Source organism: Spermophilus citellus (genome assembly GCF_964194105.1).
Source record: "Spermophilus citellus genome assembly, chromosome: 5".
Classification (NCBI taxonomy): Eukaryota; Metazoa; Chordata; class Mammalia; order Rodentia; family Sciuridae; genus Spermophilus; species Spermophilus citellus.
Window position 1 is genome coordinate 54,478,062 of NC_138186.1, and position 24,701 is coordinate 54,502,762.

General features: G+C 41.2%; 1 protein-coding gene across 2 annotated transcripts in view; it reads right to left on the reverse strand.

Annotated features, from left to right (window-relative positions):
* The window catches only part of BTBD9 (BTB domain containing 9), a 404,071-nt gene that overhangs the window by 140,136 nt on the left and 239,234 nt on the right, over positions 1-24,701 (reverse strand). For both annotated transcript variants that reach the window (XM_081294490.1, XM_081294491.1), the window contains exon 7: positions 936-1,045. In XM_081294490.1, the coding sequence (XP_081150616.1) occupies positions 936-1,045 (110 nt within the window). The remainder of the gene's footprint in view (positions 1-935; positions 1,046-24,701) is intronic.

A 24,701-nucleotide genomic window follows, 5' to 3' on the forward strand; every position in this document is an offset into this window, starting at 1 on the left:
CAACAGTGACAGGACTGAGATGGTCTAGAGAACCAAGTCCGTTGGAAAAGACATATAATTCTGTTTTGGTGCTGTGAGGCAGGAGCATCTCAACCTCCTATTACCTCTGAACATAGGGAGTAGAGACACATTTTCAAAGATCTCTTTAGTTTAACAATGATCTTTGCAGGAGGGGAGTAAAGACATGTGAGTATGGGAAAAAGAGAAGAGGGATAGGTAGTTTGAATGAGAAAAGCCACTCGTGATACACTGTGATCCATCAACCCGGGATTGACTGTACACAGTGCCCAGCTAAGCATTACCTTACAACGAACCAAAGACAAGCACATCAGAAAACAAGCAAACAACTAATCCAAAATTCAAAATACCTTTCAACAGATCGGTCAGGCAGTATTTCCCATCTAATAACTTGACTTTTGCAATGACAGTTCAATCACTCGGGTCTCACTGAAATTATAGGCAGGCACTTTCCTGAGGTGAACTTGGCTAAGCAGGGCAAATATGGCCTGACACATTTGTGAAAGGAAGATACTCCCACAGCTGAGCACACCATTCATACCAAATCAAAAGCCAACATACTGTCTTAGGCCTAGAAAGTATGAGCATCCGATCAATATCAGACCGACTTCCTCCCCAATCTCAACTGCCATTAAACTATAGAAAAGCCTTTGGTATGAAAGCCTTTGCCTGGCTATCAAGAGCATTCTCTACATTGCAATTCTGAATGAATCACTAGAATATTTTGAATTCTTAACTACTAGTACAATATTTATATTCTTTTCCTTTAAGTTTACTGGGATTACTATTTTGACTGCTTCTAAAAATGTAAGCCATCTCCTGTCATTAAGCCAGAGTCCTTAGATCTGATTATAATGAGTTAATGGAATAACAAAATATCTTAGTATACATAACAAAAAAAGTATTATAATACTTACCAATCAGACCCTTCTCCAGAGTGAAGATTTTGTTTGTAAACATACATTCAAAAGCCACAATGTGAAAGATCTTGTTTACTGTATTGTGAGTCCCAACTATTCGAATATATCTAAGGGTAAAAAGAAAAGAAAATCTTTTAAAATGAACTCCATCATAATCCAAGGATAAACAGGATAAGGTCCTTCATTTAAACATATAGTGTACCAGGATATGAACTAAAGGAGACTTTGAACTTGACTTCAGATCCTGAATTTCCTCCTCAGCTGGCTCTAACTAAGCCTAAAATAATTATAGCAAAGTCAGAGTGATGTCACTTCCCAGAGAATTAAGTAAAACTTAGATTTACCTAGAAAATCATGATAGGTACTGTTCAGGTCAAGCCTTGAATGTCAGTACTCGTGTATGTCCACAAAACATTTACATTGGAGAATAGCAAATAGCTTCTACCTGGCCCAGGCTTAGGAATGTATCTGTGCACATGTGCACAAACATAATCAAAATCAAATGCCTTCCAACTCAATCGAAGATTTCATCCACTGGAGACAAATGCATGAAATCAATATTGCTTTCCTGTTTAAAAGGAGAAATGCAAATAAACTACCGAAAACCCTTCCCAGTGTCTTATTTTAGTACTGCTCCTAAGTGCTAGTAGTAAGTTAACCCCATATACTTACGCCAGGCCCCCCACCTGACTGCTGGGAAGCCTTCTCCTGACCGGAGGAAGTGATCAGCAGAGGTGGCCCAGCCTGCTCTGCAGCCTCCCTCCTGACCACACACATCTGGCATCTACACATGGTGCAGGGTTTCACCGGGCAGGTCTTGAGCATCTTGGCCTGTTCACCCTTCGCTATCTCCCAAGAGGCTTCATCTTCGACAAACAAGCATTAACCTTGGAGTGACTTGCTCCCTTCACTCTCCAAAGGGACTGAGAGTTCACAGGTTAATGAACAGACAAACTCTTCTGAGTGTCACATAATTCTACAGGGAATGTGCACACACTGTCTTACGGAACTCAAAGGAAGAACCAGGAAAAATAACTAGATTAACTGATAATGCTCTTCCAAATTACGAACTATGCACTCGGAAGGATGGGGCATATTAAAGGAACAGATTTCAATTAGGATATGACAGACTGGGCAAGGTTTTAGTAATTTCTTCCCTCTGTGTGTAAAACAACCTTCGATTTAGATGATAAAATTTTACTTCTGAGTTAATCGCTGTTCACTAATTTGGTAATTTTCTTACATTTCTCATCACTCCGGGTTAACTGTATAATGTAAAAGCTGATTTTTAAAATTCACATTAAGAAGACTATATTTAGGGTTTTTGTATCATGGGCTATTTTCCCTCCTGTTTCTTCAGGCCTGAATCTTGGGCATTCCCTATGTACCTCATTTAGCCATCTGCTCCTTGACACAAGCTGATCGCTCATCTTCATAACTGATATTAATGTTATCTCCTAGACTGGCTGTTCAGTGTGCTCAGACTCACGGCAGAGAGACACCACTCTTTCTGCACCAAGAATCAGAGCTCTCTGATTAAGCAGGAGGTTGTCCCTCATCTCCGCTCTTCAGTCCTTAAGGCAGATAGGTGTTGATTTTACTGGGTTTAGTAGGTAGGTTCATTTAAAATATGTTCTTAATGGTCTGAGCAGGAAAGATTGTGGAGTCATCTACTACTGGCAGCAACAATCTCCTTGGTTGCTTTCTGGAAGGGAAGGGGTGTGTTAAACCTGGCACCTGGACCAGAATCTAATTTTGTCCATTTCCTTAAACCCACAGCAACTCAACCAGCATAGCATTTTCAACCGCACAGGCCCTGACAGCCTGAGTGCTGCTGTCTGAGACCTTGCAGGGAATGTGGTTTGGTGGAAATGGATCAGATCACTTTTCTCTTCCCTAGGTCTGGCATCATCCCAAGGAGAGACAGCTCTCCTACCGTGCAGAGTAGTAAGCCAGGAAGTGGTCAACAGTGAAGAGCAGGGCCTTTCCCTCCTTGGTGTTCTAAGGTCAAATACAGCCCATACTGACCTAAGGGGATGCTACAAAGCTCCCTTCCCTTTCCTTTCTTTCTTTCCTTTCTTTCCCTGTATGGAATCAGGCTTTCCAAGTTTAGTTAATAGTCATTTCCCAAATTTCACCCTGGTACAAATGTCAGGAATGGGAGAGAATATGCAACCTTCCCCTAACTCACCACCTCCACTCCCACAGTTAAAAGTAATTGAAAATAAAAAGTGGTAATGGAATGCATTTTACAGCCTTAATGATAGTGTTTGTGATAATAAACAAAATAATACATATGGTTGGAAAAGCACTAAGAGATGCCTCCAGATAAAAAAAGTTCTATAAATGAAGATAATGTTATCTCTGCTGCATAATTCTGAGGTCAAATTAGCAATTCACCGCTGTACATCACACTTCTTGATTAGCCCACTATATGTAATGCTCATAACAAGTTTGATTATTCTAGTTCTACAATACTTTCTAAGTTTCTACAAATTATAGCATAATTTATTAAAATGGCATAATCTTATAAAAATACACATTTAAAAAATGATAACCGTTGAAAGAAAGAAGTCACGCTTCAGGGCTGGGGATACAACTTGGTGGTTATGTACTGCCTAGCATTTGCAAGGCCCTGGGTTCCAATCCCCAGGTAGGAAGCAAGGAAGGAGAGGAGAGGAGGTGGGGGGCGGGGCAGACAGCTGAGCACTCAGGGAGAGGCATATAGACAGTCATGCTCCTTTTCCTCAAGGAAGAAGTTGTAAATATCCTGGACCTTTTCCTACACTCATGTTCTAGACTAGGAATTGCAAATCACTTCAACTAATGGCCTAACTTCAGTGGATGGTGGAGGGAGTCGAGAGCTCTACATTAAGCATGCAGAGGCCCTGTCCAGCTTGGGGAAGTGCCCTGAATCCTGGGGAATGACAGGTTTGGGTAGGCAGCACAGGCACTGTCCTTGATTGTGAGCATATTACCTTAATGGGGTTCAGAATGGAGCATCCTGAAGGTTGAAGAGGAGTTATTACCATCTGAGTCACTGAAAACCCGAGGGCTAAGGATAGAAGAGATCCCTCTTTTTACTTTTTTGAGAAATAAAGCAAAACCTGGTCATAACACCCAAACAGAAGTAGGTACCATATTTTTTCTGTCACAAGAAATCCTGAATAACAAAGAGGTAAAGCCTAAGGCTTATTTTATTTATTTTTTCCTTTTCACCTCCTTCTCTCCAGTGCAGTCAGACTCTGATTTAACCTGGTAATAAGGGCAGTGGCAGCTAGTGACTTCATCAGTGTGTAGAGAGGAGTTCTGCTGAAAACTGTAACAGGTATCCTTTGTTCTCTCTGAAGTCCTCAACAGCAGCTCAGACAGTTGGAAGGTAATTAAAACTTAAATGGTGCTGGGGAAGGCAGAGAGGAGCAGATTGGCCAGTTCGAGGAGGACGAGTGCTGTCCGCATGAGCCCCAGTGTACCAGTCTGTTTCTAACACTCTCCTGCCTTCCCTATGTTAGCTGTCTTCAAGTGGCTGACAGAGCCTGGACCCGGAACACAATTCAGAACAGGATGTTTCAATACCAAAGTCTCTTGGAGCTGTGAGGCTGAGGGTGAAAGGGATTCTGTCTTCTTTAATGAAATGAAGCCTAAGCCCTCCAAGGACAGCATGCTAAAACTGAAGGGTACTGTAGAGTTTTACAATGGCATGGGCTTTAGAGTCCAACAGAACAGGTTTGCAGCCTAGTCCCACCACACAATTAGGAGTGTCACTTGGGGGAAAATAAATGTTTTTAAACCGTTTTTGAACTTCAGTTTCCTTCTGTATAAAAAGAGGTCAATAAGAGAACTTTATAGGGTACTTAAGTGAGGGAATTTATTTATTTATTTATCTTTGGTACCAGGGATTGAACTCAGGAGCACTCGACCACTGAGCCACATCTTCAGACCTATTTTGAATTTTATTTAGAGACAGGGTCTCACTGAGTTGCTTAGCACCTCGCAGTTGCTGAGGCTGGCTTTGAACTTACAATCCTCCTGTCTCAGCCTCCTGAGCTGCTGGGATTACAGTCATGTGCCACCTTGCCCGGCTAAGTGAGGAAGTTTAAGAGTAGATTATTAGAGGCCAAATTTCTAGGTTTGGAGCATACTGGTTGTCTAGAAGAGTAACTCCCAAACCCCAGAAGTTAGGAATTTTAACTTACAAAGGAAAAAATAGCATTTCCTTTCAAAGTGACATCACAGTGACCTAGAGACTCCTGACTGTGGATGCTAAAGTGGCACATCCATTAAGACTCAGGTCAAGGAGCAGACTTCACCAACTCAAGTGGGGTCTTTTCCCTCTTCTCTTAGGGTCGCTCAGTATGGGCACTATGGGCCACAGAAGCAAGCGTCATTCAGAATGTAGATTTCCTGACTCCATGATATTTTCTGCTCTGATTCCCTAGTCTTAAAAAAAAAAAATTGCCTCAGCTGTGCGTGAGGAAGCAAGGGAAGAATCTTTTAACCATATTCAGGCTTAGAATTTGAATCTCACTGCTCACCTCCCCAAGCATCCCTCTTTGGCAGAGAAGGTGAAGTCCAGGGAGGCTGATTAGGGCCACATGGCCCAGCTACCACACCCACTGAAGGGACTCTTTCATGTGCAAACTCCAGATGTTGGGAGTTTCAATTTATTAGGGGGGGGGGGAGGGAAGCATTTCCTTACAGAGAGAAACCAAAATACTGTGACCTGGAGACATTTTGCTTTGGAGATTTCAATGCATTCCCTATCTGTCTTGAAAAGGTATAAATCCCTACCTTATATTTATCTTTCCATCATTTCTTGTCAGAATGCTACTAGTCAAAGTCTAAGTCAAACACAATAGGTTGTCAACAGAGTAAAGAGCGTTCAGAAAACAGCAGCTGGCACACTCCCACCTTAGCCCCGGGATTCTCTAGCCCCACCCTGGTGGGCCACAGCCCATCTGTGGTCATAGCTGACCCCTGACCTTTACTCCAGTCATGTGCTGGTCTGTACTGGGCATGTTCTATTACAAGATAAAATTGAATTTGGTTAGAGATATTTAAATGAGCTCTCAAGGGATCAACTAAAGTCAAAATCCATCAGAATCCTATTCTTTGGTAAACAAAGTTTTATACTCCAATTGAACTTTACATTTTTGGGTTAAACAAAGAATACTGAAAACTAATTGGCCTCAGACTGGTGCACAAGGAGGGATCCTTAATATTTTGGTCTTTCCCCCATGTAGCTATGGAGAACTCTGAGGGGAAAAAAAAAAAAACATTCTATGCTGTGGCCAGAATACAGCATTTACTAGAGATTGGGGACCACCTGGGGTTTGGAGTCACCATTTCCAAGTCCTTCTATTTGACCTTTCCCTTCAAAGAGATACTAAGAATGTACATAAATAATTCTCTAAACCAAGAAGCAGGTAATGACACCAGGTTTCTCCAGTATGATATTTTCTCCTAGTCCTGGGTATAATGTTAGTGCTCTTATAATCAAACCATAGACTAGAGGGGGAGTGACTTCAGCTCTTTTTTTTTTTTTTAATTTTTTTAAGCAATATTTTGTAATTTTGAATATTCAGGTTTAGTCTTTTTTTTCAGAGAGAGAGAGAGAGAGAGAGAGAGAGAGAGAATTTATTTATTTATTTTAGTTTTTCGGCGGACACAACATCTTTGTTTGTACGTGGTGCTGAGGATCAAACCTGGGCCGCACGCATGCCAGGCGAGCGCGCTACCGCTTGAGCCACATCCCCAGCCTGTGACTTCAGCTCTTGTTGCTAAGGCAGCAAGTGGAAAAGAGTTTGCTGCCAGAATGACAAAAAGCTTCTAGAAAAAGCATGTTGCAACAGAAAAGATTTGTTGCTCTTAGAAAACCTTCCCTCTGGCTGATCTGTGGAGCTATAGATTCTCCTCTACTGACTTCAGCAAAGGGCCCCTGCAGCATTTGCTTATTTGGGAGAGAAGAATTATGGAAAGGTTAAACACTGGGTGCAGTTAGCCTAAGCAGAGCTGCCGTCTCGAGCAGCCCTGACCGCTGCTGTCTGGCCATCAGCCCTGCAGAGGGAGCAATCATGTTTCAGCACCTGCACTGCTCAACCTGAAGGGCAAATGAAACAAGATGTCATCTTGTCTCCAGGGAGAATTGATGCTATATAGAATCAAGTGTATGGAGGGAATAAGATGGGTAAGAATAATTACTAATACATCATAACCCAGTGCTTCTCAAAACAGAAAGCCACTCCAACACTAGAGATAAATATTTGTTGTTTTTATTGGGGAAACATGAATTTTGAATAGTTTGTACTGCCATGCCCCACCAATAGAGTCTAACACCTGTTATAATATGCCTTCAACTTATAAAATTATATTTGAAATTAATCACATAAAACTTAATTGCAGTATTTATAGAAATCATATGATAATGACATAAGTGCTAAAATTTATTTAATTCATTTAAATTTTCTGCTTTTACATTAACCACTCAATAGCCCTTTATAGGTATCCTAGGTAAATCTACTATTAATCAAGATTCACTAAACATCTATTAGGTATAATAAATTATGCTCAGCCCTGCGAGGAATAGGCTAGAAAGATAGGGCATAAACCTGGATCTGAAGTTTGCAGTACAGTTTGGAAGGCAAGACTAAACTATGTCAAACTCTATGACTTCGGACACAAAGCCCTGAGAAAGACCTGGGTTCTAATCAGAGCTTTGTAATGTTAGCCTCAAATATAAAATTTGAGGTAAACTCCTTAATTCCTCTCAGTCTCAGGCTCTGCACTGGCAGTTGTGGTAGAGAGGAGAGCAGAGCTTATTATCAATTCACTTATGGTAGCTTAATCTTAAAACCCTGAATCTAGCAGCATGAACTTCAAAAGGCCTTCTCCCTGGGAAGTCCCTACTCAAAGACCAAAACAATACAAATGTGGCTAAGGAGAAATAAACCCCTTCTCCCCGTGACCCCCATGATCAATGACCCATCCAACAAGTATTAACTGAACATTTACCATGTGTCATCTGCTGGTGTTAGGTCTGGGTTACAGGACTGGATAACAGAGACAAATCCCTCTCTATGTAATTTACCTTTAGTATTAGGAGACAAACAACAAATTAAAAAATTAGAAATTATCCACTATTTGGTAGGTGATCTGTTCAGCACAGAACTTTAAAAGCAAACTCCATCAACAGAAGTGCAGACAGTAATAAAACCTCTACCTGCCAGAATAAAAGACAGGTCAAATGGGAAGGCACACCTAGCCGTGAGGAAAAGCACGGCTCTAATGGAAATGAGTCTGAGGTGTGGACATAGTACACTTATCATGGGTGTTTAGCAGGGTATACTAAAAAAAAACCCTAATTATGTAGGCTTCTTATGATCTAAAAAGGGGACTGATTTGAATTTCATGGGAAGAAATATTTATTTCATGGTTTACTTTGCTTTTCATCTTTCCGTTTTTTTCAGATTGTAATTTTCAAGGTTATTATAAAGAGAAAATGGGGGGTAGTGTACATAAAATGAAAAATGAATAAAGGAAAGAAGGAGGAGTAGGGGATAGGTAAGGTAGCAGAATACAACAATCACTAATAGGGCATTATGTAAAATTGTGGATGTGTAACTGACGTGATTCTGCAATCTGCATTTGGGGTAAAATTGGGGGTTCATAACCCACTTCAATCTAATGTAGGAAGTATGATATGTCAAGAGCTTTGTAATGTTGTGAACAACCAATAAAAATTAAAAAAAAAAGGAAAGAAGGAGGGAAGAAAGGAGTGAGAAAGAGGGGAGGAAAAAGGGAGCGAACAGAGAGAGAGAGACAGACAGACAGACAGACAGAGGGAGAGAAGAAATAAATATAAATAAACCAGTCCTTTCTTCTGTCTCTGTTACGTGCTAATGTGAACAAATTCTTATGTGGGAATAATGTTAACCAATTTTATTACTCAATAAAACATTTGAAACAAACACAAAGTATATTTTAAGAAACAGAACTAAATTACCAAAAGTTCAACATTGGCATTTTTTCATTAACTTTTCCCCTAGCCCATGATGCTGGGGGCGGGGGGAAAGAATTTCACTAGTTTTATCTTTAAAACGGTTGCATTATCTTTTTCAGCTTATCCAATTAGCTGCATATTTCCACGAATATAGACAAATGAGCCTCATGGAACTGTGCACTAGAGAAAGCGTGGAAGAAAATTAAATTTGTTAGTTTCTTTATGAATCTGTAAGAACCCATTTGGTGACTATGACCTGTAACATTCTTGCTTTGGGATCATGGTGGTGAGGAAAGTTTTTCTTTTCTTTAACTTAAGACTACGGTGTATGCCATTTATTGCAACGACATTTTAAGGGCTGAAGGAATCATTTTTCTTTTTTTCTTTCCTTTAGAATACAGGATTAAATAAAGGAGAAAGGAAGGAAAATAGAAGGAAAAAGAATTTGCCTCTCTCCAAGGAGGCGAATCTAAGAATGTACACATTGATCACCCTGAGAAATAAGAATTGCCAAAAAAAACAGAAGCAAAAACTAATTGTCATAACTAAGAGTAATAAAGAAAGCACAGGAGCGAGGAAATCGCAAATCTCCATTTCAGACTCCTGAGAAATTAGCACTGGAATTAAAACAAAAGCTAACAACTCTGAACACATCCCATGTGCAACTTTTGCATGCTCTGTTTCTTCCATGGAAAACTCAAACTGCACACACTGTAATTCAAGATCAGATACTGTATGTATATTGCATTGACATACAGTCTTACATATAGCAGTAATACAAGTTCATCTTCAGGCTAGAGATTTCAAGGAGCAACAGAATATAATGGTCCTAGAAGCCTCTGTGTTCTTTGCAATTATATAAAGAAACCCATGTTCAGGCAACAGCTCCTCAGACAACTTACTGAAGTGCACTCAGAAATAAGCCCAACTCCAAGTCCCACTAGGGATACCTAGACTCTTCAGTGCTCACAGAAAACTTCAGGGAACCTCCTTTCCCACTTAGGAAATTCTGTACCTCTATTTAAGAGAAAAGAATAGGAAAGAAAGAGAAAACAAGAATAAAAAGATTCATAGATCTTCTTAGCATGGAATTCAAGCATCAGTATAATTCTGCAGAAAGCTATTAACAAGAGGTGGAGAAGTTAAAGCAGATAAAATATTAGAGAAAACTGGAAAAGAATGTGCATCACCAACAGGCAGGACACACAAACATGAACAGGAGGGATAGCTGCATACAAGTATCTTTTGTCCTGGATGCCAAAACTGATATGGATATGTACAATGCACCATCTCAGGGATTGTTGAAGTTGAAGTGTATGACTGATTTTGCTGTGGAAGCCTGTACTCCGGTTTCCAAATAGCATGAAGGATTACTGAACTAATTCCAGAACTACTGGTATCAGAGATGTTCTGCTAAAATGTGTCAATACGTTAGAATTTAAATACACACAAAATAGAAAAGAGCAAGACCCTCCAAGTGGCACTATTCTGGGACTCTAGAGAATTTGTTGTTTACAGCAGGGGCTGAGCAGACACCACAGATTCAAATCCCACAATCAGCCCAGTCATCTTAAAAGACTTTTCACCATATTCACGCTTGGTGTTAGGAATCCTATGCGCTGCTGAAGCTCAATTTGAAGCCTGCCCCCAATCCATATTTCTGGTGGATTAGCAAGCAGGTTGGAAGGTGGAAAAGTTTGGCAAAAAAAAAAAAAAAAAATTCCCTCCTCAAAGCTTCTTGAGGATTCAATCATTCATGACCTAGACTCTACTGGTACAGCATTAGCACTAAGACAGCGATCAGAAAGGAAATGTCAGTCCTTCCACGTGTTTAAGAAATTCAAGAAAAGAAAAACCTATGAGTGTAATGAACATCAAGTAGCATGTATATTTTTAAAAATAAATAGTAAGCTTCTATTCCATTACTAATAGTCACTGGTACTGTTGTGGGGCTTGGCCTCTTTATTAAAACAAAACAAGGCCAGCTGAACTGCTTTTCTTCTTTTACCTTTTTTTTTTTTAAAGTACGGTTATACATGCACAGAGTTTAAAAAGTCAAATAGCTGACAAGGTTTACTATAAAAAATCTCCTTCCATGCTCCATTTCCCCCCCTCCCCCAAGGCAGACACCATTACCTGTTTTAATTTATTATTTTAGGGTTTATCTCACATCTATAATTAACATGCTTCCAGTGCTATTTCTTGATGATCCTGGTTTTAGGCTGTACTGTTCAATCTACTGTGACATAAGATGGGGGTTTAGCTTCACCCTCTCCATGTGTCCCCGTCTACACCTAGTTTATACTGTATTGTAACTTCAGTTGGATCAAGAGACAGTGTTTGCACTGTGAATGTGTAGATGTCTCTCAGGACTACTTCATGGAGTACTTTCCTTTTCTGCACAATTTTTTCCCTGTTAGAATTAAAAATAGCTGATTTTTATTTTGCTTAGTTCTGTATGCACTCAACACGAATTCACCTCCTTCCTGTGAGTCTCCCTTCATTGACTACACTCCTCTCAAGACATTCTGATGCATCAGGCCATTTCTAGAAATACCTTCTTTTCCAGGACATCTTCCCCAGCCTTCTGACCAGTTTCAGTCAAGTCTAGGTGACCTCAACGCCTGACACGAGCTGTTGTCTAGGGTCTGTCTTTGCCATCCTTCTGGGGATGGCTCTGATCTCTCTCACAGGTTACCAGCCCACACCCTGCAGCTCCTGCTTTCTTCCTTCTTGGTTTGTTCTGTCATTTTGGTGGAATGTGTCTACCAAAAGCTTCCTGAAAAATGGCTTCTAGAAGATGAAAATTTTAAGACTTTGTTTGAACGTATCTCTAGCATGCTTTCAGACCTGATTGGTAATTTGGCTGGGAACAGAATTTTAAGTTGAAAATAGTTTTCCTTCAAACTTTGTACTGTTTTCCTGCCTGTCAAGCTTCTAGTTCGGTTACTGAAAAGGCATTATGATATGTGACCTGGTTTCTTTCTGTTTCTTTTTTAAACCATATCTTGCTCTGGAAGCATGTCGATTGTCTCCACATCCCTAGTATTGGAAAATTTCATGATGCTATGCCTTTATAAAAATTTATTTTCTTCTAATGTGGTGGGCATTCAGAGGGGCCCTGCCATAGATGGCAGGTTTCTAGAGAAACCCACAGACTTCTATGTAGGTAAATTTCCTTGAATTACTGCTATTCATTTCTTCCTCTGGATTTGTTCTAATTTTTATGAGACTCTTAGTTTTAGACTTTGGGGCCTCCTAGTCTTGAACTGCAGTTATGTCTTTTCTTATGCCCAAACTGGGTTGTTCTGTTCTACTTCCTGGGAGAGTTCTTCATCTTCTTCATCTAGGCTATTTATTGAGTTTTCCATTTTTGTTTTAATATTTTAAATTTCTAACCATACTTCATATTCTCTAAATGTTTCTTTTTTATGCACCTTCTATTTGGTCTAGGGTTGCCATATGTACCTTAATTCTCTACGGAGAGTAGGGAATTGTTTAAGTTTTCATCTCCCTATAATGTTTTCCTGTTGTTCTAGTATGTTTCATATTAGTTTTCTGAAGATGTCTGGTTTTCAAGCAGGTTGTAAGGTAGGAAACTAGAAATAGAACAGGAAATTTTGAGACTATACCGAGGCTTATGGATTTTTAGTTTTACTTTAGAATTACTTAACTAGGTCAACTGTCAGGAAAACCCCACTTTCTGGATTTGTTAGCTCTTCCCTCTTGGGCTGGTGAGATTATTTAGGAAGATGTTTCTGACCCCCTGCATGGAAGATGCAGGTCTGACTACTGCACTCCTAGAAGCTAAGTGGTGAAACACGCTGGGAGTATTTGTGGGTGATGGGCGTGTTACCTAGAGGGGATCTCAGCATATGGCCACTCAATCCTGCTGTGGTATAGCCTTTCTCAACTGTGCCGCTACCTTACCTGGTATAGAGAACCTCTATTTTATTCTCAAGCTAGAATTGATTTTTTCCATCAGGGCTGGGCAGAAGCAGCCAAAGCTCTATGAGGCGGGGGAGGGCGCAGAGCTCCTCGTCCTGCTCCTGGCAGCTCTTTCTGCCCACTTTGCCATGGCAGCTTCAAAGTGGCTGGGGCCATTAGCTCCTATGCCTTTAGGTCCACAGCCTAGGATTCAAGGCCCCTTGGGCCTAATAAATCATTAGGCACTTGCTCATCTACTCGACAACCTCCTCTTACCGTTTTCTTTGTATTTGTGGGTTTACACCTAAAAGAAATTCCCTTTACTGTTATTTTAAATGAGTTTTATTGGGAAAAAGAGTAAAAACTGATTTGAGTCAACCTGCCATCATCAACCACAACCTTAACAGTTCTGCACAAGAGCAGGTCCATCCTGTTGGTTATTCCTGTAAAGGCAAGGGTCCAAGAAGGGACTTTTGCTGGACTCACCAAGACAGAGACACTGGGTGTTCCAAGTTGCCATGGCCACCAAGGTACAACCACTGAAACAGTCTGGCACTTAGGATAGTAACACAGAACATATCAACCATGTCTCCTCATTTCCTTCCCCATTTTCAGCCTGAGGGCTATAACTCCTTCTTCCCACTTGTCTTGAAATCCTATTTTCTCCTCCACCCCCTCTTGTCCCAGTCCTTCTACCAGGTCTACAAACGGTCATCTCAGATGACTTAGCTATTTTATCTCTTGGACTAGTTTTTCACTAATTAAATATCCAAGCAAGGATATGTCTGGACAATCCCATAAATTATCACCATTCTGCAGAAAGATTCAAATTGTCGAGTGGTTTTAAGATCCACAGCGTCTCTCCCCCCCCCAAAAGAAAAAGGGGATGTGTTAATTCCCACTGAGTGAAAATAAACTAATTCAGCTCATCCTCACACTGAAACAGCTGCACAGACAGCATTGGCTGCTCTGTTTATCTTGATAACTGTGGAAAAGCACCATCTCCTCCCCTTCCCGCACTCTCCAGCACAATCACCAGGCTCCACATGCAGATGGGCTGATTTAGACCCTCTGGAGCAGAGACGGGCTTGTCTGGTGTTCTTCCTGCACATCCGAGCTGCACCCTTCCTTTGCTGCTGTCACTTCAGATAACAGCTGCTGTGGGGGACCTGATAGATTCAGCTGTGGGTCCCCTGGAGGCTTCCTAATGCCCCAGCTCAGCCAGCTGCATCTAAGCAGAGCCATGGGAAGCGAGTGCCAAAGTAGGAGAAAGTACATACTGTACATCCTCTTTAATCCTTGCAGTTATTACAGCAGCAGCAAAGGGGGAGGGGTGGGGCAGAACCCGGAGAACAAAGAAATACCTCATGGGCCTGGGGAGCAGGCCAAGGCGCTACCAGACAAGTGGGAGCAAGACGCAGGTGGGGCAGAGGAGAGCACTAACAAGGGTCCATTCAGGGTCCTGCGTGCTCCAGGAAGTCCAAGAATATTCTGCGTTCTTTGTTTCCCTCAGTCACTCAATGAGTCAGACGGACGTCAAGACAATAGGAAATGGTTTCCACCGACTATGCCCTTTTGTTAAGCTCAGGAAAGTTGGGTTAAACTCACAGGATGGCCAATCATCCAGGTTTGCCCACAACTGTCCTGGTTTTGGCAGGGAAAGTCTCACAGCCCAGGACACTGCTCAGTCCTGGGCAAACCAGGATGGTGGCTCACCCAGGGCCATCAACACCATTCCCCTGTGGGACCTACGGAAGCCTGGCTGCTTCGTATTCCACTCATCGCTGCGCTTATCTTCCAGGGCCGCCCCTGCCACACACGCGCCTTTCAGCCTGTATCACGTTCAGTGTAACAGACAAGGGCACTGAAAGGCCGTTGCCTGCTTGACTCTCAACAGAAAAGGGAACTGTGTCATTGTGAGCTCTCCCAGCTCCTTTTCTGGAGTCCCTGTCAGAAGCACAAGCCATCCAGCCCACACCACTGCATCCAAAGGTCCTGGCAGACACTGGAAACCGGGCTCCTCTGGGTACCCAGAGACAGTGCATCCGTCCAGGACTTTAACTTGCTGAACTCTGAAAAGAAGTTGCCCAAGAAAACTCCATCACACAGGGGCTGATAATTCCGTGTGTGCATTATTCAAGCTTTCTGCTCTGCCTTCTTCTCCTCTGGACCTAGTCATTAGGCCACTTCACCGCTCATCAGCGGGGAGGAGGCAGCGGGTGGGTGGGGAAAGTCGAATCAGCCAATTTTTCCATTTATGAGCAGGTTTCCTAGGGAGGATATTCAAACTATTGGCTCAAGAGGTTCTTCAGCGGGGAGAGAAGATCAGGAGTTGGGGTTTGTAGCATAATCTGTTGATTTTGATCATTGGGTCTCTCCTAATTCTCAAATAGGCTGAATTATTGGGCTTCTATTTTAATTGGAGGGCTAGCAAAATTATACAAGTTAGGAAAAAATTACTATTTTAACAGCATTTTTTAAAATCCTTGACAAATACTAGATGTAACTGATAATGCTAGTACTTTATAAGATAAATATAATTGAGTGATTATATGATTATACTTTAAAATTTTTACAGCCTAACTTAAAGAAAGAACGCAGAATATTCTTGGACTTCCTGGAGCATTCAGGCCTAATTCAGACTAAGTGTGAAATATCAATTTCAAAGACATCTGAAAGATCAATTAAGTGTTGATTATTCTCTCAACTTCTCAAAGCCTCAGTTGCTTCATCTATTAACGAGAAAATAACACTACCTAACTGGGGGAACCTGTGGGACCTAGCCACATACTGAATACTCAATAAATGGAAGGTAGCATATTACAGGTGTTCCAAAATGTTAAATCAGTATATTTAACAACATATTTAGCATTTTATTGAACAACTACTATACTATGAGCATGGTTAGGCACTAGATGCACTAGATAAGAAACTAATGAAGTCAATTCCTAAAAGGCCCACTGTTTTAATGCAGACAATACAAATTAAAAAGTGTTGTACAAATTCTATACAAATAGCATGGCAGCACATGGGAATGGCTTCTAATCCAGACAGAGAAGAGCATGAAAGACTTCCCAGATGTGAGCACTTTGTAATAACAGGCTTGGGTGAGGGGAATGCTAGAGAAGTAGGTGGGGAAAGAAATTCCAGAAAAAAGAGGAGCATGTGCAAAGTCAGGGAAGGCGAGACCCTGGGAGGCAGGGAAGGCGGGGCAGTGCAGTGGGGCCGAGTTTAGGCTGAATGGGAGGGAGCAGGAGCAGAAGCAGGGTGTGGCTGTGGGCAGAAGAACACCAGGCCTGAAGGTCAGGATGGTGGCCACAGGGAAAGTATAGAGCCAGGAGAGGAAGCTGAGGGATTCATCAGCATGCAGGAGTGACTCGAGCAACTTTAAATGCTGCCGGGGTGGTCTTGAGGGGGGATGAGAAGAGCAACAGAGCTTGGGGGAGTCCTGCCCGGTGTAAGGGAAAACTGACTCTGAGGGTTCCCCTTTCTAGTTTCACAGCATCTCCTTGGGAACCTCCATGAACCTGTCCACGTGTTGAGGGGTCTGAGTCAGAGGATCTTGAGCCAGGTTGTGAATCAGAACCTCGTGGTGAGCTTCAGAACAATGGATGCTACTCAGAGACTGGGACTTCACTGAAATGGGGCCGAGAATCTAAAGAGTAGTTCAGGGTGGACTCTTGGTCTAACTCACCATGAACCACCAAGTCACACATTAAAAACACACGTTCAAAAGCAAAGAATAATCACTGTGGGGTTCAGCTCCTCTGGATGGTTAGACGGCTGGTCCCCCTTCAGAGCACCGCTGCTTTGCTGGCTGTATGTCTGTCCCCTGCCCTATATCTGAATCCCAGGCTGTTCCCCAAAGTCCTTCAGGTGTCGCTGCCTTGTGCGGGAGGTTTCTGCCCTTGGCATTCCTTTTTCTCCTTCTCCCCTCATGAAACTTAATGTCTCTAAAGCCCAGCTTGAGGGACACAACACCGAATATGATGTCCCAAGAGGCCTGATTCATCTCAAGAAGCATTCAGTTTTCCTCTTATTGGCGTTCATTTAACTTCTACTTCTGCATGTTTCACATTGTATAAGAGGTAAATGTTCATTTTTTGGCCTCCCTATTGAACTCTGATCTCTGTCAGAGACTCTTCTTGGTTCATTTTCCTTTTGAAGGCACTCAGGGTAGTGTCCACTAGAACACACTGAGGTTGGCTAAATGAATGGATACTTTACATATAAACAAAAGGTAATCATTGTAAGAACTGCACTTAAGATTATAAAAATGTTTAAAAATTATTAAAATTCATCAAAAGCAAATAATATTTAAGCTGTGCGGGGGGGATGAGGATCATCAGTTCAAGGCCAGCCTCTGCAACTCAGTGAGGCCCTAAACAACTTAGTGAGATCCTTCTCAAAATAAATAAAGGGATTTGTTTAGGGTTATGGCTCAATGGTTAAGCACTGCTGGGTTCAGTCACTGGTTAAAACAATAAAAAATAACATAATATTTAATAAAATTACTTCTTAGAAAAGTATAAATTATCCCCAAAGAACAAAGGACAATTAGTTATCCCATTGGTGCAGAGAGTATGAAACTTGATGCTCAAGGTCCCGTATATATAAATCTCAATCAGACAGTGTTTCTTTTTTTTCAAAAATCCTTTTTGTAGGCTAGCCATATGCCAGGGGACACCACCACCACATACGGTGGCAGGAATGAGGCAGAATTTGATGAGTGTAGCAGAAGGAAGGAAAACCACCAGTAAGGCTCCTAAGTGACAACCGTCAGCAGGTTAGAGAACTGCTTATAAATACAATAGAATCAAATAACCAGGTATGATGGCAGGTATATGCTCAGATATCATCACCGAGGAGAGAGAAAAATTCCCTTCTAGAAGGATGATGTTATTGAAATCTGGCTTTCACTCATGGGAGTCTTAGTAATAGGAGAGAGTGGCCCAGAAATGACAGAACTGAATGATCTAAGGGAAGAAAATGAAGGAACATTTTTAAAAATCAAAACTACCCTGATTATTGCTATGGGAAGGGCATATCACCTGCTCCTATGGGATTCATCAGTCTCTGCTTTTTAAAAAGTTACTCCAGTTCTGAAACTCTGCTTATAATACACTCCAATTCTATTGGCAGGGTTATGCTTATCATGAATATTCTGGGAAAAATAGAAAGGGAGGAGATAAAATTATTTATATAATCAGAGAAGTACAAAGAGAAGAATATAAAATGGCTTGAGAGGTATATTACTAGGAGTAATGGGAAGAAATTAAGAAAGTGGTAAAATTAGGTTACATATCAGACATTCTCTCAGCATGATTTTTACTGCAGTATGAAAGCATCTTCTGGAATAATAATGCTAATTTTAAATGCCCCCTTAATAAAATGTTCAGGTTGCTATAGCCGATTAGGCAGCAATTAAAGCCTTGAGAGCTCTGCCACCCTTTCCGCAGGTCTGCGGCAGTATGGCTGCCACAGGGAACAAGGCCTGCGAGTCCTGGGCACTCGGGGGTTACACTTGCCAGGTAGAAGATAGAAGGCCCATCATTCAAGTCATTTAAAATTGGATACAACATTAGAGAAAATGCACTGGAGCCGAGTGGGGTGGACTAGAGAACCTAATGTAGCATTTTTTAAAAAAATCATATTCATTGGTGCCAAGGGACATTTGGAGGACACTGTGTTTAAATTTAGGGCTTGGGCTGGGGATGTGGCTCAAGCGGTAGCGCGCTCGCCTGGCATGCGTGCGGCCCGGGTTTGATCCTCAGCACCACATACCAACAAAGATGTTGTGTCCACCGAGAACTAAAAAATAAATATTAAAAAAAATTCTCTCTCTCTCTCTCTCTCTCTCTCTCTCCTCTCTCACTCTCTCTTTAAAAAAAAAAAATTAGGGCTCATTTTGTAGGAATGAGTGTGAACTATCTTTGATCTTGCAGCCCACTTTACACACAGGATCTCCCTCCTAAAAATATTAAGAAAAGCTCTACCGAGCTGGTGGGGTCAGTTTAAATCCTTAGCTTACAAAATGATTTTCTTTGCTTCCTTCTTTGGTTCAGTGATGATGATGTCATCATGCATCTGCAGTTTGTTATTTTTATATGGGCACAAAAACAGACAGAAAATACATTAAAGTGATGTGTAATTTTCCATGCAAATGCTTTCAGACTAACAAGAGTTGTGCTTTATGATTAAGTGGAAATTGGTTATTTGCTTTAAATATTTATGATAAAGCATCTAGAATTAACACTTAAGCAATTCAATCCATGAGATAAAAAACTGCAGCACTCCTTGCCTGACCTTGGAAGCTAAATATGATATGGCATGTGTTACTTGAGCTGTGGAAAGTTTCTATGTAATAACTCAACATCCACAAGTAGAAGTCCCATGGTTTTGTGCCTAGTTTTGCTACCAAGCCCAGGTATTCTAGAGTAAATCCCTTAACCACACTCTTTTTCAGCTCAAACAACAGAATAAAATGGAAAAACCTGACATATCATAGACTGAAGAAAAACCACCAAATAGGCTGATGGATAAAGCAACATCCTGTCAAAACCGTTCAGCAAGGCACTGGTTTTGTGTGCATGAATCAAGCTCGAAGATGTCAGGATCCTCTGACAAGAGAAATTCCAAAGCACTTGGGGACTGTTGAATAATCTAGTCTTCAAAGGTGATTTCAGAATTGGGCTAACCTATAACACCTTTAACATCAAGGCTAATGTTGAATGGTTTGTAATAATGTAATAACTATGAAAAGCTAGAGAAGTACTTAAGATTTATTGAATGCTTAGTCTATGCCAGACACTATCTAAATATTTCATCTGTTTCATCACATTAAACCCTCATAACTTGTGAGGTTGGCACTATTACTAGCCCATTGCTTGGAAGTGAAGAGGTATGCCTTGAGCTCGACTGAACAGAAAGGTTCATTTCAGATCATTAAAACTGCTTGGCCTATGCAGAACAGCAAGGGCTGGAGAGTTATATAGTTTTATTTATTTATTTTTTTGGAGATTGAGACTAGCATGGGCTATATTGCAAGACCCTAACTCCTGGGCTCAAGCAATTCTCTTGCCTCAGCTCCTGAGAAGCCGATATTATAAGCACATGCCACATCCAGCTTTTTTTATTTTTAACTTCAACTTGTATTTGCATTTGAGTGAAAGTCACTGGCCTTGGACATGGGACTTAATTTGCATGGCTATGAGAAGTGAACTGAAAAGAGAAGTAAAAACAAGATATATAATAATGCCATTACTACTAGCAAGAAAAATAGGCCACAGGAAGGTATGATGGCACACTCCTGTAGGTAAACCCAGTAACTCGAGGCTGAGGCCAGAGGATTGCAAGTTCAAGGTCACACTGGGCAGTTTAGCTAGACCCTGTCTAAAATAAAATAAAAAGGGCTGGGGGTGTAACTCAGTGGTAGGGCACCAATGAATTCAATCCCAGTGCTGAAGAAAGAAAAGGAAAGAAGGAAGGAAGGAGGAAAGGAAGGGTCATGGGCTACTTACAATTGGTGACAGAATCCCTTATAGTTAACCCATAAATAACATTTATGTGTGATCCATAATGAATAATACGAAGACAAGTTATGGAAAAATAATTTTTATATTTAAAAAATGGAAGGAGGAGGTGCCGGGGTTGTGGCTCAGCAGTAGAGCGCTTGCCTCGCATGTGTGAGGCACTAGGTTTGATCCTCAGCAAAAAATAAATAAATAAATGAAAATAAACAAAATAAAGGTATTGTGTCTACCTACAACTAAAGAAAAATATTTTTTAAAAAATGGAAGGAGGGGCTGGGGTGTCACTCAGTGGTAGAGCACTTGCCTAGCCATGTGCAAGAATCTGCATTAAATCCCCACCACCACAAAAAATCAAGATAAAAGAAAAAAACCTGAAGGAAAGACTGTCATGAATTACGTAATGGCTGGCTTTCAGAAACCAGGTTCAGACGAAACAGCAGAAAACAGATTTTCATGTCCACATTCATTGCTACTGCTTACTCAGAGGAAGAAAGCACCCGAAGTCTGGCTCTCAGCTTCACTTCCTTCAGGTTTAGGATGGATAAAAGCTTTGATTTTCAGAATTAAAAGAAGGCCATCACTTGCTTATAAGTAGATATGTTTAGCTTATTAGAAGGTAAAGAACTTATGAGTTAAATATTTTTTAAAAACTCACTGAATCTGATTTTCATTTGTCCCGAAAAGAAGGTCACAATTAAAATTTGCAAAAGGAGCATCCTGACCTCGCCCGGCCATCACCTAAGCTTCTCCTTACAACACGGCACAGGCCTTACGCTGCAGCTTCCTCCAGCTTCTTTCAGGGCACTCTCTTCCTGTGCAGACAGATTAACTCTGATGGCTAAATTGCTGAGGAACCACTCCATTTCCCAGCACCGAGGGTGCTAGACAGCTGACACCAAAAGCAGGTTCTGAAAAGGAAGGCTGTCCCCAAAGCACACCATGTACAGCATGATACCCTTTTTCATCCCAGGACAGGACCAAAAAGCTCATGTTAACTGGAGGCCTGATGTGCCCTTAACAAAAGAGAATTGTTGGTTTATAAATTAAGACTAGAAGACATGCTTAACATCAAATGTTTGGGGACTTGCTAAATATTGAAATGCTCCTAGTTTCAAGCACAAAACAGTGACTGATCCTAAGAAGGAAAGGAGAAAAGTATGATAAATGTAATGGTGATCAGTCTTATGGAGTCTTTTTGGAAGAATGAAAAAAAGGTGACTTTCAGTTTTATGACCACTCACAAGGAATGGAAAGAGGAATGATCTTTCCTTCAAATGATAAATGCTCGGTTTCTTCTAGCACTCCTGTATTTTTGCTATCACAATTTTGCTAACTCTGGTCTCTCATTAGTTAAGGTAAGCGCACAAAAGCACACCCCAGGTGTCCTGACTGAAGGCCTGATAACAGCTCCATTTTGGGTAACAAGGCTTCAAAATGAATTAAGTTCAAAGGGTCCAATTGTTTTTTTGAAGTACACAAAGTAGACCCTTGCCCTATGAAAACCCTCATTCACATGTGTTTAAAAATGTGAACACTTCAGAATAAGAATTAATGCAGATAAACGATTTCTGATTTAATGAACCACAGTGGCCAGAAACCTGCTGATCTTGCTTTCCCCTTCCAAGACTTGCTGCTCTCAGCTCTGGCCCCAAGGGTGGCCAGTAACTTACATTAAAATAGAATAATGGGAGGATTAGTGAAATTTGGTTAATGTAGCCATCTTTTTTTCATAAGCAACTCATAAAATAATTAAGAGGAATGCACACAACACATCCCACAGTGAAGCGGCGGCCTCCTGATACTTTATGGTGACTTGGGTCTTCCTGAGGAGGATTCAGAACTTGGTTTCTCACAGTTTCTCCAGGGCAGCAGTCGCCTCTGAAGTGAACTGCTCTCTTCACTTCTGTGGGGAAGAGAAGCTCCTCCGGGACAGGATCAGGTCCTCTGACTTCTGTACACTACTCAACATTTAGATCTGGTGTCAGGTATGCAGTGAGGGTCTGATAAATACTCAGTGGGGGAAGCAGTCAGCTATAGAAGGAAGAGGTGGTAGAGAAGAAGTGCTAAAGTGCAATTCGTGGGATCTTTCAGCTCGCCACAAATGGTGCTTGCTTATCAGTCAGCACTTAGGGTAACTAGACATCTCTATTAATGTGCAAGATTGAATTTAAAATGTGCTTCTAACTCTGGATATTCAAAACAGTCATTCTGTATATCATCTTGAAAGAATGGAGAAAAAAATACAACCCCTTCTTGAAAAATACCATGTTTTCCCTTTATTCCCTACACCCTTACTATCCTCAGTTCACTGTAATAAGACTCTTCAGATGGTTTATATGTAGACAGGTGTGTGGAGCCAATGGTAGATTCGATAATAGAAAGGAGGAAAACGTGTGGTATGGCAATACTGCTGTCAACAATAAACACTGGAGATTTGTTTATCCTCCACACTTAAAGACTCAGAGTAAAATGGATGAGACCCCCTGCTCCTCTCATTCCACACCAATATTCTGCACCCTTTTCTTCATTATCATTCCCTAAGGAGCCTTTTAGGACACATTTTTAATCCTTCCCCACCTTAAACGTCCCTCCCCCCAGCTTATTCATTTGTTATTCTTAAAAATTCTTATTTTTAACTGGACTCAGATTTGGAAGTAGAAGCTCTAAAGGAAACAGTTTGCATCTCTTGGAAATCTGTTCCTGGTGGGGGTTTTTCTGGTCTCCTTCATTGTTGTGTCCAAAGTTTAGTACATTCTGCACCCTCTTTCTTATTCTTCTAAGTATACTCTTCCTCAGGGCCACATGCCAGCTTTTGTGTTGCAGGACACATGGAGGGGAAAGATGCCAAATCTTGAGTGCTTTGGTCCTGCGTTGTTTCTTACCTCCTTCATTTTGTTTTGTTTGATTGTGGTGCTAGGGATAGGGATGGAACTCAGGGCCTCACGCATGCTAAACAAGAGCCCTACCACTAAGCTACATCCCAGCCCTCCCATCTTCTTCCTCTAAAGGGCTTTCTCACAACGTATTTGTGGACATAATCTTATTTCTTATTTGCCAGGGATTGAAACCAGGGATGCTTATCCACCGAGCCACATCCCCAGCCCTTTTAATTTTTCATTTTAACACAAGGCCCTAAGTCACTTAGGGCCTTGAGAAGTTGCTGAGGCTGGCCTCCAACTTGTGATCCTATTGCCTCAGCCTCCCAAGTTGTTGGGATTATAGGCGTGTGCTACCATGCCCAGTGGATCTCATCTTCTTTAGAGAGACTGAAAAGTGTGTAGATTCAGCTAGCTCTTTTGGGGACTAGGCGAGGAGGTACTATACTAACAGTTTAGGAATAACCCTTTCTACTTTTGCTTTTTAAAAATACCCAAGTTGAAATGCTAAGATTGGCATCCACACTGCAACCTCGAACAGATTTGCCCCATCCTCAGTAGCAGGTGAACACAGTTATAGGTTACGACACCCTGCTTCACAGGGGAACCTTGTTTGTTGTTCCCACCACATGGAATGCATAACCCTTCCATTCTCCACCTGGAGCTCAGCAGCATTCCTGTGGCCCTATGCTTCTCACAAAAGGTACAAAGTTTGGGCTAGGAGTAAAGCTCAGGGGTGAACTGTAAAGCTTAGCTGCACAAGGCCCTGGATTTTGTCCCCAGCAACAAAAACAAGAGTAGGAAATTTGCTTTAGCTCACCTAAAGAGATTCATCTTGAATTTTTTAAAAATTTTTTTAGTTGTAGATGGACACAATATCTTTATTTATCTATTTTTTCAATTTTTATTATGGTAAAATACACATAAAACAACCATTTTTAAGTGTACATTTGGTGGTATTTTACCATATTCATAATGTGAAACAATCACTATTTCATTTTCGTAACTCATTTTGTAAAACAAAAGCTCTGTATGTACCCATTTAACTAACTCCCTATTCCCTGGAAACCACCATTGTATTTTGCCTATGATTTTGACTGGAAGTTTATTTATCTATTTTTATGTGGTGCTAAGGATCAAATCCAGTGCCCCACACCTGCTAGCAAGCGCTCTTCCACTGAGCCACAGCCCCACCCTCATCTTGAAATTTTATATATCTGTACCTCACACATGAAGATTAAGATAGAAATTGGTTCTCTGTGGAAAGCTATAACTTTGGGGGGAAAACTGCCCCCTTTAAGAAGGTATGCTCTACACCAGAGTTCCTTATACTCTTTTTGATTTATGGATCCCTTTGAGAATTTGAATGAAGGTCATGGACTTTTTCCTGTCCTGAATCCCCATCACCCCCCCCCCCCCCCCCGCCACC